Here is a 17,712-nt window from a genome sequence, read left to right on the forward strand (position 1 = left end):
GACTTTGAATTGATTAAGTGGAAGCTTACGCAACCATAGTAGATATGTTTAATTGGTAATATGGTTTAACATAGTAATATGTTTAAAGTACCAAGGACAGTGAAAATGAAATCTGACTTTGAATTGATTAAGTGGAAGCTTACGCAACCATAGTAGATATGTTTAATTGGTAATATGGTTTAACATAGTAATATGTTTAAAGTACCAAGGACAGTGGAATTGAAATCTGACTTTGAATTGATTAAGTGGAAGCTTACGCAACCATAGTAGATATGTTTAATTGGTAATATGGTTTAACATAGTAAAATGTTTAAAGTACCAAGGACAGTGGAAATGAAATCTGACTTTGAATTGATTAAGTGGAAGCTTACACAACCATAGTAGATATGTTTAATTGGTAATATGGTTTAACATAGTAATATGTTTAAAGTACCAAGGATAGTGAAAATGAAATCTGACTTTTTGAATTGATCAAGTGGAAGCTTACGCAACCATAGTAAACGTTTTTGTTTTATTATGACGATGTTTTTATTTTGAGGGAACAAAACTGCTCTTATTTTGATGCCCTTGGTACTTGAAAGTATTGTAGGCTAGCCAAATAGATTCCTTACATGCCGGAGGATTGGTTTCAACTTCCCAGTAGTCATAGCTTTAATGATGCATCGACCCTAGCACTGACTTATTAAGTATTTGTCATACCCTATGTGGCTATTGTTAGTTTGAATTTTAGGCTAAAAGTACCATCAATAATTTAATTGCTGGCATTTTATGATTTGACCATCTATATTTTACGGATATTTTTCCACCAAAGATTAGCCTTTTTCACATCAAAAAAGCATATGCTACAAGCTTTTTGCAAGACTAAAATAATGGCCAAGTAAATCCTGGTTGCAAGAGTTGTCTCGACGTACTTTCTTCTAATCTTTCTAATAGCATGCTTTCAAGCCTTTTTCCTGTTTTCAAAGAAAGCTGGATTTCTTCAGTTGTTTTTGAGGCTAGTTTCTTCATAAACTGCAGCATAAATATTTTTGTTATTTTCCATTATCGGACTGAGGCAGAGTAATCACGCACGGTAGGAATTCAAATGCCTTCTTTTTCGTACTGACATAACACTAACAAAGTATATGTTAAAAATCTAGTTTATTTAAACTATTAGTAAGAAAGAGTCTCCTTTGAAAAAAGGATTTTAGTTTTTTTTTAATGTATAAAAGACATCAGTTTGACAAATTGTTTTTCATACGATATGAAAAGCTTGATAAACAAACATAAATTATTATTCACATTCTTAATATGCTTTACTCCCCAACAATTGTACACCATTAATTTCAACGCACAGAAATGCATAAATATATAATACTTAGTACACAATGTCATGGTACCCGATAATGAGCCACAATTGACGCCAAATTACAACTTTCGAATGGGAATTTTCGATTAGTTGAATACGACTAATCGGGCGAAAGCTTCAACTATGGGTCAGAAAATAACTTTCATTTCTTGGGTTTTACCAATAGCCTATTTAGACCTGAAATGCCTTCAGATAGCCTTTAATCTTCTCTACGGAAGTCAACTACATGAATAACATGCCTAGATGCGAGCGTATAAAAAATTTTCGGCAAAAACTATACTAGCAAAAACGCTGTCTTTTGACGGTCTTTGCAGAAGATTTAGCTTTTCATGAGAAATCAAGAGCCAAATTTTTCTGATATATTAAAGAAATAATTATAAACAAGGACACTGATGTTATCATCCTCCTAAGTTTACTTCGGAATAATTGTAAGATTTTCATTCTCTGAGTTTTCCAATCATCCTTCTTCCTTTGTAACCTTCGCTAAAAAGGTTTTGCCGTTCTCAAATAAAACTTTCGGTGAATTCAAGTCACATTTTCTTTATATTCCCATTTTGGTTTGTAAGTCAATCTTTTTAGGTAGTAAGTTACTATAGTTGTCAATATCAATTGAATCATACGCAGGAGGTGGTACATCAATAATGACTGAGTAAGGGGGTGGTGGATCCTTGAAAACAAACGCAGAGTTGTCAGTAACATAAATTTCAGCTCTTTGTCTGTTGATTGTTCTGACTCTGGGTATTTCGTTAGTTTTTGAACAGAGAAACTGGCAGATGATAAAGATAATGATCACTGTAAGGAGGAGCCCAGCAGCTAAGAAAAGACCTTTAAGAGGATGTAGACTCTCGGTGCCTAAAAAGAAAAAAATCTTTAGAAAAAATACATGCAAAGATATTATGACATTATAAAGAAAATACAAAAAAATCGAAGTAGACCAATTGTTTCTTAATTCCTTAATTGCTTCTCAAAAGAATTTCTTGACTGTCAAACAGGTACCGAGAAATTTAGGAAACTTCAGAATTTTTTTTCGGAAGGGGGGGCAGGCCTGCACCCTCCCCCTCCCTATGTATGTGCTTGCTTTAAGATAGTATAACCAAAATGGATATTTATTTTAAATATTTATTTATTTGATATTTATTTTTGACAGTGTTTCCGTTTTTCAAAACATAATCAACAAATAAATAATAAAACCAAACTACTAAAATAATCAAAATTAATGCAAAGAACAAAACTGAATATTTTATATAATATTTATACCTGGTAATTTAATCAATTCAAGATTTAACTTAAATACTTAATTTTCACTTCAAATATTAGCCCAAATTATTTATTCAGTTCTCTTATCTAAAAACATATAAAGTCTGCTAAGTAATTAACAAAGTAAATAACAAGTAATTAAGATTTTGAGCCAAAATTTTGTTTCCATAGACAGCGCAAACTTAAAAGTGAAAAATTTCACCGATGTAATGTTATGTTATCTACTACTACTACTATGAACAACTCACTGCAGCAACAAGCTACCTGAGGCCAACACAGCTACGCACGCTCCTCCTCAATCCGAATCTATTCAAAGCCTTCTTCTTTACAGTCTTCCAAGAAGTTCCCATTTCCCTTAAACATTTTATTACTACATCCTCCCACCCCATTTGGAGACGACCTAGACGGTTTGGCCCTAGACGGTTGGCCGATAAGGACAGTATTTGGCAATCTGTCATCCTTCATCCGCAGAGCGTGTCTTAGCCATCACAACTTTTTTTTCATTATAGCCCTAGAAAGCGGGACTGAACTATATTTTTCGTGCAGCTTACTGTTTGAGATACGGCCAGTCAATCGATTGACTGACCGAAAGATTGACCAATCGATTACCGGTCAATCGATTAACTATGAGTAGACAATTTCTCTGAAAAACATCAAGCAAATCCACACCCGATTTTCGGAGTGCCCATGCTTCAGAACCATACTTGATAACTGTCATCACTGTAGCTTCTAATATTCTAATCATGGTTTCCAGACTATCTTCCTATTCTTCCAATTTTTTCGTCCATGAAAGAACACCCTGAGCCTTGGCTATTCTATTTTTAACATCTTCACTGTTACCACCGTCTTTACTAACAATACTCCCTAGGAAAGCGAAACTTCTTCTTGATCGATCTTTTCGTTACCCAAAATCCACTTTCCACCTTCATTTATTCCTAGTCTTAGCGACTTAGTCTTCTTAATATTAAAATTTAAATCTACTGTTGCACTCTGAACTCGAGAAATCTCTCAAAATTCATTCATTTTGCAAACATTTTCATCTATGGGGCTTAAATTACCAGCATAATTTAGGTCTAGGAGAGTTTTACGTCTTCATTTGACTCCATGCTCTCCCATTGTCTTTGCTGTGCGCCTTAGGACAAAGTCCATCGAAATAACCAATATAGATGGGGATAGAACGTGATCCTGCTTAACCCCTGATATAAAACGAAACCAGCAATTAACTTCCTTTCCTAGCTTAACCGAAGTAATGTTATGGTCTTACATAGCAATAATCCTTCGCTATGAATACTTTTACTAAAGCACTTCAGTCAACTGAATCGAACTTTTGCTTGTAATCTATAAAACTGAGGACTAAAGTGGTTTGATGACTTAGGCACTTCTCAATTATCAATTTAAGGGTCACAATACTTTCGAACTAGAGAGAAAACAAAATGAAACTTAAGAGAAACTTAAATAATTGTTAATTATTTAAGAGAAACTCTCTTAAGTTTCTCTTAGCTCTCTAATTATTTAACTCTCTATTATTTAAACTCTAATTATTTAACAGAAACTTAAGAGAAACTTTTAGGAGAAACTTAAAATAATTGTAAAACCATTATGCGTTGGAATACAACTTTAACTACTAGTTTCTCACAATAATTTCGAACTAGAGAGAAAACAAAATGAAACTTAAGAGAAACTTAAATAATTGTTAATTATATAAGAGAAACTCTCTTAAGTTTCTCTTAGCTCTCTAATTATTTAACTCTATTATTTAAACTCTAATTATTTAACAGAAACTTAAGAGAAACTTTTAAGAGAAACTTAAAATAATTGTAAAACCATTATGCGTTGGAATACAACTTTAACTACTAGTTTCTCACAATACTTTCGAACTAGAGAGAAAACAAAATGAAACTTAGGAGAAACTTAAATAATTATTAATTATTTAAGAGAAACTCTCTTAAGTTTCTCTTAACTCTCTAATTATTTAACTCGTTATATCGAGTGCTCGTTTTAAATGTTAAAAAACATTAAAACATGCTCGTTAAAAACAGCTCGTTAAAAACATTAAAAACATGCTCGTTTTAACATAAGGAAAACGAGAAAATAGGGGCCCATTACACTTTATAACATATTCTGAATTAATGTTTTTCCAGTGTACTGTATTTGAAACCTTATCATCAAGTAAAAATGTGAGCCTAGTTAATGGTAAAACTGAAAAATATTCTATGCTTCTTGTTTCGCCACATTTACTCAGGTCAATTTTTTCACTGATATTTAAAGTGCTTTTACTTTCTAAAATATATCAGTTCAAGATTAGATTCTTTTTTTTAAACTTTCAAAAGTGGAAATGAGTACACCCTCCAGATCGGAAAATAGCACAGAAATGGAATCATTGAAGGATAAGAAGGTAGATATACAATAAATATAATTTCCTGAAGGAAAAAGAAAATAAGACTTAGTGCTGTTTACAATGATATTCGTACTAGAGCTAGATAGGTCAAATCGGTTGTAGTTTGGTCATAAATTTGGTAGAGGGGTATCCGCTTTATGAATAATTTAAATGCTTTAATTTTTGTTTCTAGTATTTAGTTGAAAATCCAATATAGCTCCAAACTCTTTGAAATGCCTAATAAGTACTGATAACGTCCTATTCCTTACTTTTCAGATCCACGTAGTAACCCATAAATTTTAGAACTGCCTCTATGAATAATACCATACTGACTTTTTGCTATTTTGGCTTTTCTAAATATTTCTTTTAACCAGCTCCAAAAAGATATAAATGTGCTAAAAATTATGACAGAAATTAGTTACATTTCACACAACGCCAGCGCTACCTATGGGACATTTATCTCTTCATCATCATGCTGTTCGAAATGTCTGCTCAGAATAGAATAAAGTGAATTTAAATAAAATATGCATTCTCAAAATTAAAAATTTTTGAGTGCATGTATAAGCAGTACCAGCCCATTCTCTTTCTCTTTTGTTATCAGTTTTATCAACCAACACTAGGAGTCCGAGCTTTACTTTTGAAGGTAATTATAGACATAATAACGATATTCAGCGTAATCTCCCTCCGGAAATGTATGGTAATTTCTAAATTCTAGGAGTCAATTTTCCCTTCCAATTGGCATTCCTGGCAATTTTTAATTAATTTATTTTTTATGCCGAAATAATGCCGAGAAACAGATGTTCTGGATATTCTTTGTCAAACAATGCGCAACGGACAAGTTAATAATTCTAACTTTTTTTTCAAATAGTTTCAAATTTGAAATACAGTCGCTATTGAAATGTGGAGAATATATCACAACATTATTGTACACAATCTGCGGCAATACTTTGACTTATCCTGTATCTTTACTTAGAGAGTGCTATCGCGTTGACTATGATTTTTGTTTCGGTTTTATGTGACCCGCTGAAATCAAAGCTATTTATTAATATAAATCAGCGAAACCAGAGACAAACTAAATTAATAAAAAAAATCATAAATAATATTTCAGTAAATCACGTATATTAAAAGTTTTGTACAACAAATTAATTCTTACTAAGACAAAATTCATTCAAAATTACGAGCGAATAAATTGTACGATTACCGAGGCTATTAAAATAGAGCTTGGTAGAATCGTGAGATTGAACATCCTGCACTGAGTTTTCGGGTTGGGGGAAGTGGGCGGGGGTTTGTACTGGAGCATTATTGGTGAATCTGGCTGAAAAAAGCCGAATGTACACGACATTCACCTTCACCCACCCAAGAGCTTGTTTACGCGATAACAGTATCTTCTGCCGCAGCTCATTGCTGACGGTTTTAGTAAAAGCCAAGTACGAGCACTTATATTTATTATAGTTTAATATGTGTATATTCTATATAATGTATTGTATAATGTTTTTTAAATTCAACAAGTAGCGTGTTTGTTAAATAGTTACTTTTCTTCGCTACTGCTTGAATAGCACCTACTTCACCATTACTACCTCTTGTACCCCCCCCCCCCACCCCCAATAAAAATACTGTAGCTATGCCCTTGATGCAGTATCAGCGGTAGCTGCAACCAAGTAAAAAAAGAACCTCGAAAAAGAGTAAAAAAAAACTGGCTAGCGAGGAAAAATTTCTCTTTGTATCTGATCAAGAGTGGTAACTTATATCTCGACTATTCCTAATTTTTAAAATTTTATTTCGGGATTAAATTTATGGCGCTTTCCAAAAATAGCCTTATACCCCGTAAAAGGCAGTATCATATCAAAATAAAAGTACACGGTTGGAATTGCAAAGGACAAAAAATTTATACAGGAAACTTACAGTTCCCTTGCTTGAACAACAAGGAAATATTTTTTTTTGCACTTGAACAAAAGGCAACAAGGGACGTTGAAAAAACGAACAAGACACCAAAAAAAAAATGAGATGAATTTTTATATAACCCATGGATACGTAAATTTTATCCAACACAAACCTACAACAAAAGATCTATGCGGTTCAGCACTTGTCTCAGGAATTCGCACAGGTTTCGAATTTTCCCTAATTTTTTCATTTTTTTTTGCCCTGTAAACCATCTGGTCTTAGTCACAAAAACGGCATCCTAAGAGTTAATATGGGTTCCCGTATAAATTTTGACAGAAAACTATCAAACATTTTGAATTTTATAAAAGATGGCACACTTTATCTCAACTCAGAGTCTCTCCGTGAGGCGGCCACATACTTGCTCTCCTCTGAGGGCACTTTAGTTTGTATACTAGGAAATTGACGAGCACAAATTCTCACATAAAAAGTACTGGTTGACTCTTCTGTCAAATGGAACCTTGAAAAAGTTTAAATATACAGCAAGCTCTATATTTGGAACGGAAAAATCTACTTTTTTTCAAATATGGCACCTTACTGACCCTGAAAATCCTTTCAACGACCCATTTGTAATAGCGAAGCTATAAGTTGTTAGCATGATCAAGCCACTTTAGAATAGTAGAATAATGATTCTTACGATTTTTATGTAAGCTACCTCACTAAAATAGTACTGGTAAGATGTATTTGAATTTTCATCAACTCCATATGCATGTGTTTCCCTGTGTAAAATACACTTCTGATAGAATTGGTAGTTCGTTTGTGCTGTAATTTTAAGGCATTTTATCTCGATTTGGAAGAATCTTTACGAGCACTTCAAAACTGGTCTATGTGTATTGTTTTCATCCTGTTTTATCACATATGCTCATTTCTGACCGCAAAAAAAGAAAAGAAAGTAAAAGTAAAAAAAAACAAGGTTTATCAAAAATTATTAGAATTATAAGAAAGCAAGCTAAAATAGGTAAAATTTACAATACAAATAAAGCAAAAAAAAGACGAAAATTATGGTAGGTAACATTCAGGTTAAAATTCAATAGCCATAATACATTTTTTTAAACAAAGATTTAAGCAGGCATCCGAGACAAGATGAAAACAATTTTCGTAAAAACAGAAGTCAGGTGGCAGGAGGATAGTTGAATCTCAGGTAAAGACTGGGGGTGTCTTGGAAAGTTCTCGGAAATATAATTACCGATGAAAAAGGATTGGTGGAGAATTGCTATGAAAGCTTTAAAGAAGAAGAATACTACCATCAATTCCCTAGTTGTTTTTTAGGTGCGCTTTTTGCTATGTCCAATTTCCACACGCATTATAATTGCCTATAAGATTGTCTTCACACTTCACGGGCAAATACTACCAGATCGACATTTTGTTTAATTTATAAGGAGGGGAGAGCTTTTAAATACTTTATGTGATGAAATAAAATTCCAGTAGCCTGATTAATTTAAGAGATATTGGGTTTCTTGCAGATTTATTAGTTTTTTGGTGTATTTATGCCTGGCTTCGTGCCTGGATTGCAACAAGGAACCATGTCTATTTTTAATCTTCCATTTATGGACAAGCTCAACTTCCTGGATAGATTACTTATTATGTTAAAGGATTGATATAAATGAAGGATTTCACTTCACCAGCAGCAACAACGAAGAAAGTCAAGTGTTCCTTTAAAGTGAATCTAGTGGCCAGCTTTATTTGACAGCACAGGGCGTCTGGTAGTCATAGAAAGTAATGCAAAAAATAAAGGAAAAAGATTTTAGTACCAAAAGTCTCATTTTTTAAAGCACTTTTCTAATCTTCAAAAAAGACACAACGCATTCTTTAAAACTTTCGAAACATATAAGTATCTTAAGAATTGAATGAGATACTTGCAATCTAAGTAGGAGAGATCCAGCATATCAGTTTAGGGGGGGGGGATATAGTAGTAAATTTAAGAGAGATGTCACATGAAGACTTTTGAACTATTAGAGCAAAATTACCCGTCACAAATCAGAAATATACCTTCGGGAAGGGTCTGAGTTACATCCTTAGCATCATCTTGAAAAGCATTGTGTAAAATTGCAGTCTTGGGAAATTCCATAAACGTGACGCAGCGCTTAGTTTTTTAGAATGAAAAATTTTTCTTGTCCAGCATGAGCCTTTATACTGAAACATTGCTGATAAGAGGCATTCAAATATTTGTTTAACCCAAGAAAGCTATCCTACTGAATAAATAAACAAGTAGCTAGTCGGTGATTTTTTAAAGCCCTGTAATCATGACAACAACAATAATGTTTGCAGATTTGATTCAACATTCAACAATGTATGGTGCAAAGTTCCCAAAGTCAATTTGATTGAGATTTTTTTTTCTTTTTTTAGCGGTGGTATTTCCAAATTGATCCCAGGTGCTTTCATTTAAGAAAACAAAGTCTGGACTAGTTTGTCACCATATTAATGAGTATGCTTAGAGTGGAAACAACAGACAATTTCAACTATTTGCTGCCTCTTGTGTATGAAACAAGGTAACCAGATGACGGACCCCCATATATCTACAATTCATTATAATTGGAGGAAAGATAACTTGGTTTTTGTTAATGGAATCTTGATTTTCAACAGTATTATGAATAAAAATTCAAGTTGATATAAAAATTGACCAAATTTTACCTCCTATGAGACGAGAATCATAAAATATTACGGTTGAATACAATTTGTGCACAGTTCTGCATATGAACGTGAAAATATTGCAAGATTGATGAGCTGGGCTTACTACAGTGCAGGGCATTGGTCCTGAAGAAGGAATGTAAAGATAAATTAGATGTTTTTCTTAAAATTTACACCCAACCATTGCAAACGCGTACTTTTTAACATATCATGGCAACATATTCTAGACTGCTTCGATCAGTAGCTTGCTATGTAGGGCCCAAAACTGAAGATTAATCACCGTTATTTGCATCCTTTTTCGAGAATAAGAAAGCAGTACATTGAAATATGGGGCACAAAACCCCTTTTGTGCTACTTGAAAAAAAACACAAAAACTTTAGACTTTTTTGGAAGGACTCCTTCGATCAAATAGCTTATTACACAATATGATCAGTACCCAACGACATAAGTAAATTCACACGCTCAGGCCCAGAACTGTCGGTTAATCAACCACTATTTACTTCTCCTTTTCTGTAAATTCAAAGAACAGTGTATTGAAATATTGGGCACAAAACACCTATTTGATCCTGGGTTTCTTGAAAATACCCAAAAAACTTTTTAGACTTTGTTGGAAGAACTTCCCCGATCAAATAGCTTATTATGTAGCCTTGTGATCACCTTATGATATAAGTGAATTTAAACGGTTGGGCCTAGAACTGTTGGTTAATCAACGGTTATTTGCTTCTCTTATTTGTAAATCAAAAAGCTTACATTGAAAAAATGGAAGCTTACATTGACGAAACAATGAAACGGTGACAAAAGGGGTTATGAACAGCCAAAGTGAGAATAATTCTAAATTATTGCAGTTTCTATCATTGTTAGAATAATCGAAGGAAATAGGGCTAAAGACATTTTTATAGTTTTACAAGTTTAAACAAAAGGCAATATGATATTTCTAATTTGATGTCTTTATATCATTGTCATCACGTAAACAAGCTATGGAGGTATACTCCAATACTCTATTACGATAATTTGCAAACAAATTATTAGATTCATGACGATGACTAAGCATTCAACTTAAAAGCTCCAATGATCACTTAGAGCTATCAAGTCTGAGGCAAGTTATCGCTAGAGTTCAAAAAGTTTGACATAAACTGCAGAATTTTCACCCAAACCCTTTTTAAAAGACGGTTAGTTGTCCACAGTCTTTTTGTGCTAACCCTTATGCTTTTATTCCCTAAGATATATAGCATCGTTTTCTGACACTTTTTATTAGTTACAAAAATACACTTTGATGACAACAACTCAGAAATCTCAAACATTCACAGGAAGATACCGTGGATATTAATTGTATATAAGTAGTATAGCTATAATGCGTCTGGCGGGAGCCCACCCCCTTCGAAACTCGATCCCGACGCTTTCTTTGAAACTTCTTAGAGATGCAGGTGCTTTTTGCGTAATACGGTGTTTTCTTCAGGATGTAGGCGTGTGTTACGTAATACAACTTGTTTGTTACGCATTGTTTTTTCTTTGATTGTGAATAATTTGAAACCTAAGAGGGTCAGGTATGAAAAAACCCTCAGGCCCCGCTAGTCAAGATGCAAACGCAGGCGTTACGTAATAGTTTTTTCTTTGGTTTTTCAAAGAAGTAATGGTGTAAAAAAAGACCTTCAGGGTCCGCTAGTCAAGCGGAGAAGCAACGGTTGTAAAAAATTAATCTTGATCCAATATATACATATGAGGATTACGTAATCTCGCGTAAATTGTTCCGGGTACAGTGTACCCTTATAGTCCAGAAAAAACAGGTTTCGAAGGTCAGCGACGCGTGACTTGTTAGATCTAGCGGTTCATTTACCTCAGTGTTGAAAAAGAGTTCAGTGTGTCAACATTGAGGATATTGCTCTTGGCATATTCTTTAGTAATGGATACTACTACTACTACTACTAATAACTCACTGCAGCACCAAGCCGCCTGAGGCCAACACAGCTACGCACGCTCCTCCTCCAACCTAATCTATTTAAAGCCTCCCTCTTTACACCCTCCCAGGAAGTTCCCATTTCCTTTAAATCCTTATTTATGACATCCTCCCAACCCAGACAAGGACGACCTGCTTTCCGTGTAGCCCCAGACGGTTGGCCAAAAAGGACAATCTTCGGTAATCTGTCATCCTTCATCCGTAGAACGTGGCCTAGCCATCTCAACCTTTCTTTCATTATAGCCCCAGAAAGCGGGATTGAACCACACTTTTCGTACAACCTACTGTTTGAAATACGGTCAGTCAGCCGGGTACCCAGAACAATCCGTAGGCAATTTCTCTGGAAAACATCTAGTAAATTTTCATCTGCTTTTCGGAGTGTCCATGCTTCAGAGCCATATTTGACCACTGTCATCACTGTAGCTTCCAATATTCTAATCTTGGTTTGTAGGCTTATCTTTCTATTCTTCCAAACTTTTTTTAACTGTGAAAAAACACCCTGAGCTTTAGCTATTCTACTTTTAACATCTTCACTGCTCCCACCATCTTTACTAATAATACTACCAAGGTAACTGAAGCTCCCAACCTGATCAATCTTTTCGTTACCTAAGGTCACCTGTTCATCTTCACTTATTCCTAACCTTAGTGACTTAGTCTTCTTAACATTAATTTTCAAGCCTATTTTAGAACCCTGAACTCGTAAAACCTCTAAAAATTCATTCATTTTGCTCACACTTTCATCTAATATGCTTAAATCATCAGCATAATCTAAGTCCAGGAGCGTTCTTCCTCCCCATTTGATTCCATGGTCTCCAATTGCCTTTCCTGTGCTCCTTAAGACGAAGTCCATCAAAATGATCCATATAAAGGGGGATAGAACACAACCCTGCTTAACTCCTGATTTAATACAAAACCAGTTGCTAACCTCATTTCCTACCTTAACCGCAGCAGTATTATTCTCGTTCATAGCGCAAATCACTTTAATGTATTTTTCTGGTATACCATATAACGATAAGACCTTTGTTAACGCTGTTCTATCAACAGAATCGAAAGCTTGCTCATAATCGATAAAACTAAGGACCAAAGGTGTTTGACAACGAAGGGACTTCTCAATTATTAACCTAAGAGTGAAAACATGGTCGACACATCCTCTACCTTTTCTAAAACCGCATTGTTCTTCCCTTAAAACTTTGTCTACAGCATGTCTCAGTCTAAAAAGTATCATATTACTCAGTAATTTGCTACCTACAGAGACCAGACTAATGCCTCGATAATTCCGACATTCACTCTTGTCACCTTTCTTATACAGTGGTTTAATTAAGGTTTTCCTAAAATCATTGGGTACTTCCCCTTTTTCAAAAATCATGTTCATAATCTTCAGTAGCTTATTCCTAACCTCAGAGCCACCATATTTAAGGAACTCATTAATCATACTATCAGCACCTGGGGCCTTATTATTTTTTAATCCTTCTAGTACTGTCGCTAATTCTTCCTCACTAAACAAATCTTCCTTCACATCCAAGGTATCACAAACTTTTTCATTTTCATCTATATCTTTTCCTGCAACTGTATCTCGGTTTAGCACATTCTCAAAATGTTCCACCCATCTTTCTTTAACTTTTTCCTTATCACTAATTGTGACCCCATTTCTATCTTTAACTGGGACTAGTCCGGATCGGCTACTCCCTTTCAATTTATTAACATGCCAGTATAATATTTTACTATTATGCCGTCTAGCCGCATCTTCCAGATCCTCAGCAATTTTATCCATCGCCTCCATTTCACATCTCCTTAGTTCATATTTTAATGCTTTCTCCACTTTCTTTACATTCCTTTTGTTTTCATACGACCTATCGCTCAGATAATTCTTATACAAACCCCTTCTACTCTCTATTAAACCTAAAGCTTTTTCACTAATATTCCTAGTTGCTGTCTTAGCACTCTTCCCTAGGACACCATCAGCAACTTCACAAATTGTTTTTCTGAAATTATTCCATCCATCTTCCACATTGTCAAATTTTAAACCCTCAAGTTTAGTACTCAACTGTTCCTGGAATTTTTTTTCTCAAATTTTCATCCTGAAGTCTACCAACATCATAACTTTCCGGGAGGGAGTTACTCTTCCGAAATTTCAGCTTTAAATTAACCTTAGACACTACTAGATGGTGATCTTTACTTTTAACATCAATAACGGCACTCCTATACACCCTAGTATCTTGTATTGATCCTGCTAGTCTTCTGTTTACAATAACATAATCAATAAGGTTTGCTGTCTTACCATCACGTGAATACCATGTCAACTTATGGGCCATTTTGTGACCAAACACCGTATTGGTTATAACTAGGTTGTTATACCTACAAAATTGCAAAAGCCTATAGCCATTACTGTTTTCTTTTCCTACACCAAAATTACCTAGGCTAGGATACCATCTATCCCTATTTCTACCAACCTGGGCATTAAAATCTCCTAGCAAAAACACCATATTTCTACCTGGTACCCTGTCTATTTGCTCCTGTAACTGTAAGTAAAATTCATCTGAGTCACTAGTATCTCCATCAGTTGGTTCAATGGGGGCATATACTACTATAACTGATACCCTAAACTTTTTAGTCATAAAATGAGCAATTAGTATTCTATTATTAATACCTTCCCAGCCTAAACAAGACTTAGCAGCTTCCTTATTCATCATGAGCCCTACTCCCTGTCTATGTACCCCATCCTTCCTTCCTGAGTAAACAAATTCTATGTCACCTAATTTCATACTTCCTACCCCTGGGATATGAGTTTCTGAAACTCCTAATAAATCCAGTTCAAACCGTCTGAATTCGTCAGTCAAAATGTCGATGCGATAGTCATTTTTTAACGTCGTAACATTCCAAGTTCCAATTTTCATGTTCTTTAAATCTTTGAAATTATTTTGGCCTCAAGAAAAGCAGTGATCCCGGATACCAGTGCAGGATGGGGACCAACATATCTTCTCAAGTCTACACCGAAGCGCTTAAGCCGGCTTAGAACCGGACAGCAAGAAGTCCCTGGGACCTCCAGTAAGTTGGAGGCTTTGTGCAATCCTGGGCCCATCTTGGTCACAACATGGTTTTCAGCACTTGGCGATGCTCTTCTATCAACAAGAGTCGAAATCCTGCACAGACAGTCCCAAGCCTATTACCTCCGACTCATTATATATTCATGCCTACAAATATTAAGCTACTACGGGGAGGCAGCCCATAGTAGATAAATTAGCTAGGAAGAGGTTTTTCAGCCCGAAAACGCCCATCAAAACAAACCAAGCCCAGAAAATTATCCAATAATCAGAATCCCGTACGCGTGCTGTGTTGTTTACTAGGCTATAATTTCCTCGAGGGGCGCCACTCCTCAAGTGGGAAAAATTGACCGCAAGTTTCCCAGTCTTGCAGGTACCCCGAAAGGGTCGAGGCAGCCCTTTACAGAGGCCGTTGTCCATAAATCAGGATCTTACGCCCTGCCGCAGTTGTCCTCCTATAGAGGGTCCTCCCACGATGGTGTTCTGCTTCACCATGCAATTTAACTCATTACTGGGAGAAGGTTTGTAACTCATCTGACGCGTGAACACGGCAGTTGGCCCTGCTGAGTGTACATTTGAGGGGCCTTCTTCCTCCTCCACCTGAAATTATGACCCCCAGGGAAGGGTTTCCCAGTTTCTATTATGGGCCCCACTGGGACAAGGTCCTACTTGGCCTAAGCCTCCTATGGAGCTACTCTACCTATCTATAGGGCTTACATATATACATATATATATATATATACACACATACATATACATATATATACATACACATATACACATACATACACATACATACACACATACTCACTAACGTGCAAATATATACCCTGAATTGGTATAGGCTAGGTCTGTATATGGTGAATATTAATTTCCTTTCTGATGCAAATGCACAATAACTTTGGATTCAGGATGCAATTCTGACTATAGAGATAAGCATTTTTCTTACTTGAAATGTATGTGCAGAATTAGAAATTCTGCTGGTACTACAAAAGTAGACCTAAGTAGCCAATTTATATATATATATATATATATATATATATATATATATATATATATATATATATATATATATATATATATATATATATATATATATATCTATCTATATTCACAGGTGGGACATAGGGACACAACTACAATGGCGCGTAACTAATATGGCGCGTAACGACTTACGCGCGCGGGGGGGCTTGGGGGGGGGGCGCGAAGCGCCCCCACCAACTAGGTGTTGGGGTGGCGCGAAGCACCACCCCAACAGCTAGTATATATATAAGTTGTTTGTGGGTTATGTCTGTTACACTATGTCTGTTACGCCAGATTATATCTTCCATATATATAAAAATAAGTTGCATGTATTTTTGTGTTGAGGGTTTGCATATGACGTCTGAAAAACAAAGAAGAAAAAGAAATTAAACTAAAATGTAAAAACTGGGAATTGCATAAATATTTCGAAATATTTTGACAATAGATTAAAGTAATTCGAAAACCGTAAAACAGATACTTAAAATTTTGAGGTTTATTATAAATTGTTGAGCTTTAGCAAGCTTGGCACTTGAAGAGGAATTTTTAGTATAGATCTTAAAACGACAGAAGAAACAGCCGAGGAAGCTGCTCAAATAGTACCTGGCAATCTATTTATATGCACAGACAATGGGACAGCAAAGAATGTCGTATATTCGTAAGTTTTACGTAGTTAAAAACATTTTTATATATATAGGGACATAGGGACACAACTACAATGGCGCGTAACGACTTACGCGCGCGGGGGGCTTGGGGGGGGGGCGCGAAGCGCCCCCACCAACTAGGTGTTGGGGTGGCGCGAACCCTAAAATGGGACAAGATGTTTGCAAGATATGTAACATCGTAGAGAAAATTCGAGTTGAAAGAAAGGTATGTGTCAATATAATGCATATACAAAGATTGCAAGATGGATTAAATACATCGGTGAAATATATTGAACAAAATGATCCGAACCAATATATAAAAAGGAGCCAGTTTCTTACTATTTCTTGTTGGATATTTTACTAGCAATGATACAGCAGAAAGAATCTTCATTCGTTAATCTACAATCGGTAGTGAGAATGTCAGGTTAAAAATGACTGGATTTGACAAACAGAAAATCATACGAAATCCAGTGACTTTGGAAAAACATTTGATTCTAAATGATGAATTTCAAGATTTATCCCTTCGAAGAAAAATGTTCTATTAAAGGATGCTTAACAATACAGTGAGAAATGATTCTCCGTATTTGGAAAATTGTATGAAACTTTTTCGTCGTGGGCCAGATGCATTTATTCAATTTATTGACAGACTAATCGAAACAAAACAAAATGATAATGTGAATTTGATTTCGGACACTACCTAGATTTAAACAACAAAAAGAAGTCGAATAAGTTTTGTGATGTCACAAGACTACTCCTTCTCTTAGCAGACATTAATTTTATCGATCACAAGTTAGTTTCTTTTTGGAAGTGAGACAGTCAAAACTGAAAAAATGTTTTAAATATGTCAATTATGTTTGTATACATTGGGCAGCTGGTCATCCTGGGAAAATTATACTATTGTTGATGACTATGACGAAAAGTGTAGATTATTAAATCCATATAAATTGCATAGAGAATATTCAGTGCAAATTAAAGACTGCAATTCCTGTTTTGAACATGTTTATTACTCTCACACTTGAAGTTTCCTATACTCCAATTGTCAATATATTAAATGCGATCAATGGGAAAATACTTATCCTGGTATGATTGGAAAGAACCCTAAAATTGATTTCAGTTTATTTTTAAGAGACTGGTATCTTCGTGGTTTTAAATTGTTTTGCAAGGAAGTACCTGGTCTACGCTCCAATTGTCGGAATAATAAGAGTCTGGTTTTTACGCTATTGCTGTGAAGATACTGGCTACTTTGATTATACACCTACTAATTTTTATTTGGCTTTTAAAGAAAGCGATTCTTTAAATGAGAATATCGTGTGCAAGATTGCTTCATATAAGCTAATATAAACACGTGAATTCTATAATATGAATCAGAACACTATAATTGACTTTATGAAGATGTAAATTACATTATATTATAAAAGATGTAACCCTGACTTTGCATGCCAATATGAGTACAAGCCGAATCCTGACACTATACCGCCAATTATCGTTACCAATGGTTACCTATG

General features: G+C 35.0%; 1 protein-coding gene across 3 annotated transcripts in view; it reads right to left on the reverse strand.

Annotated features, from left to right (window-relative positions):
* Positions 1 to 1,693: 1,693 nt before the first annotated feature.
* Positions 1,694 to 17,712, reverse strand: part of LOC136043185 (beta-alanine-activating enzyme-like) — a 149,190-nt gene continuing 133,171 nt past the window's right edge. For 2 of the 3 annotated variants that reach the window (XM_065728119.1, XM_065728117.1), the window contains one exon: positions 1,694 to 2,200. In XM_065728119.1, coding sequence (XP_065584191.1) covers positions 1,890 to 2,200 — 311 coding nt within the window. In that variant the 3' untranslated portion in view covers positions 1,694 to 1,889. Of the gene's footprint in view, positions 2,201 to 8,909; positions 9,675 to 17,712 lie in introns of all 3 variants that reach the window. The other variant, XR_010621568.1, reaches the window with a different exon arrangement.

Source organism: Artemia franciscana, unplaced genomic scaffold, assembly GCF_032884065.1.
Source record: "Artemia franciscana unplaced genomic scaffold, ASM3288406v1 Scaffold_364, whole genome shotgun sequence".
Lineage (NCBI taxonomy): Eukaryota > Metazoa > Arthropoda > Branchiopoda > Anostraca > Artemiidae > Artemia > Artemia franciscana.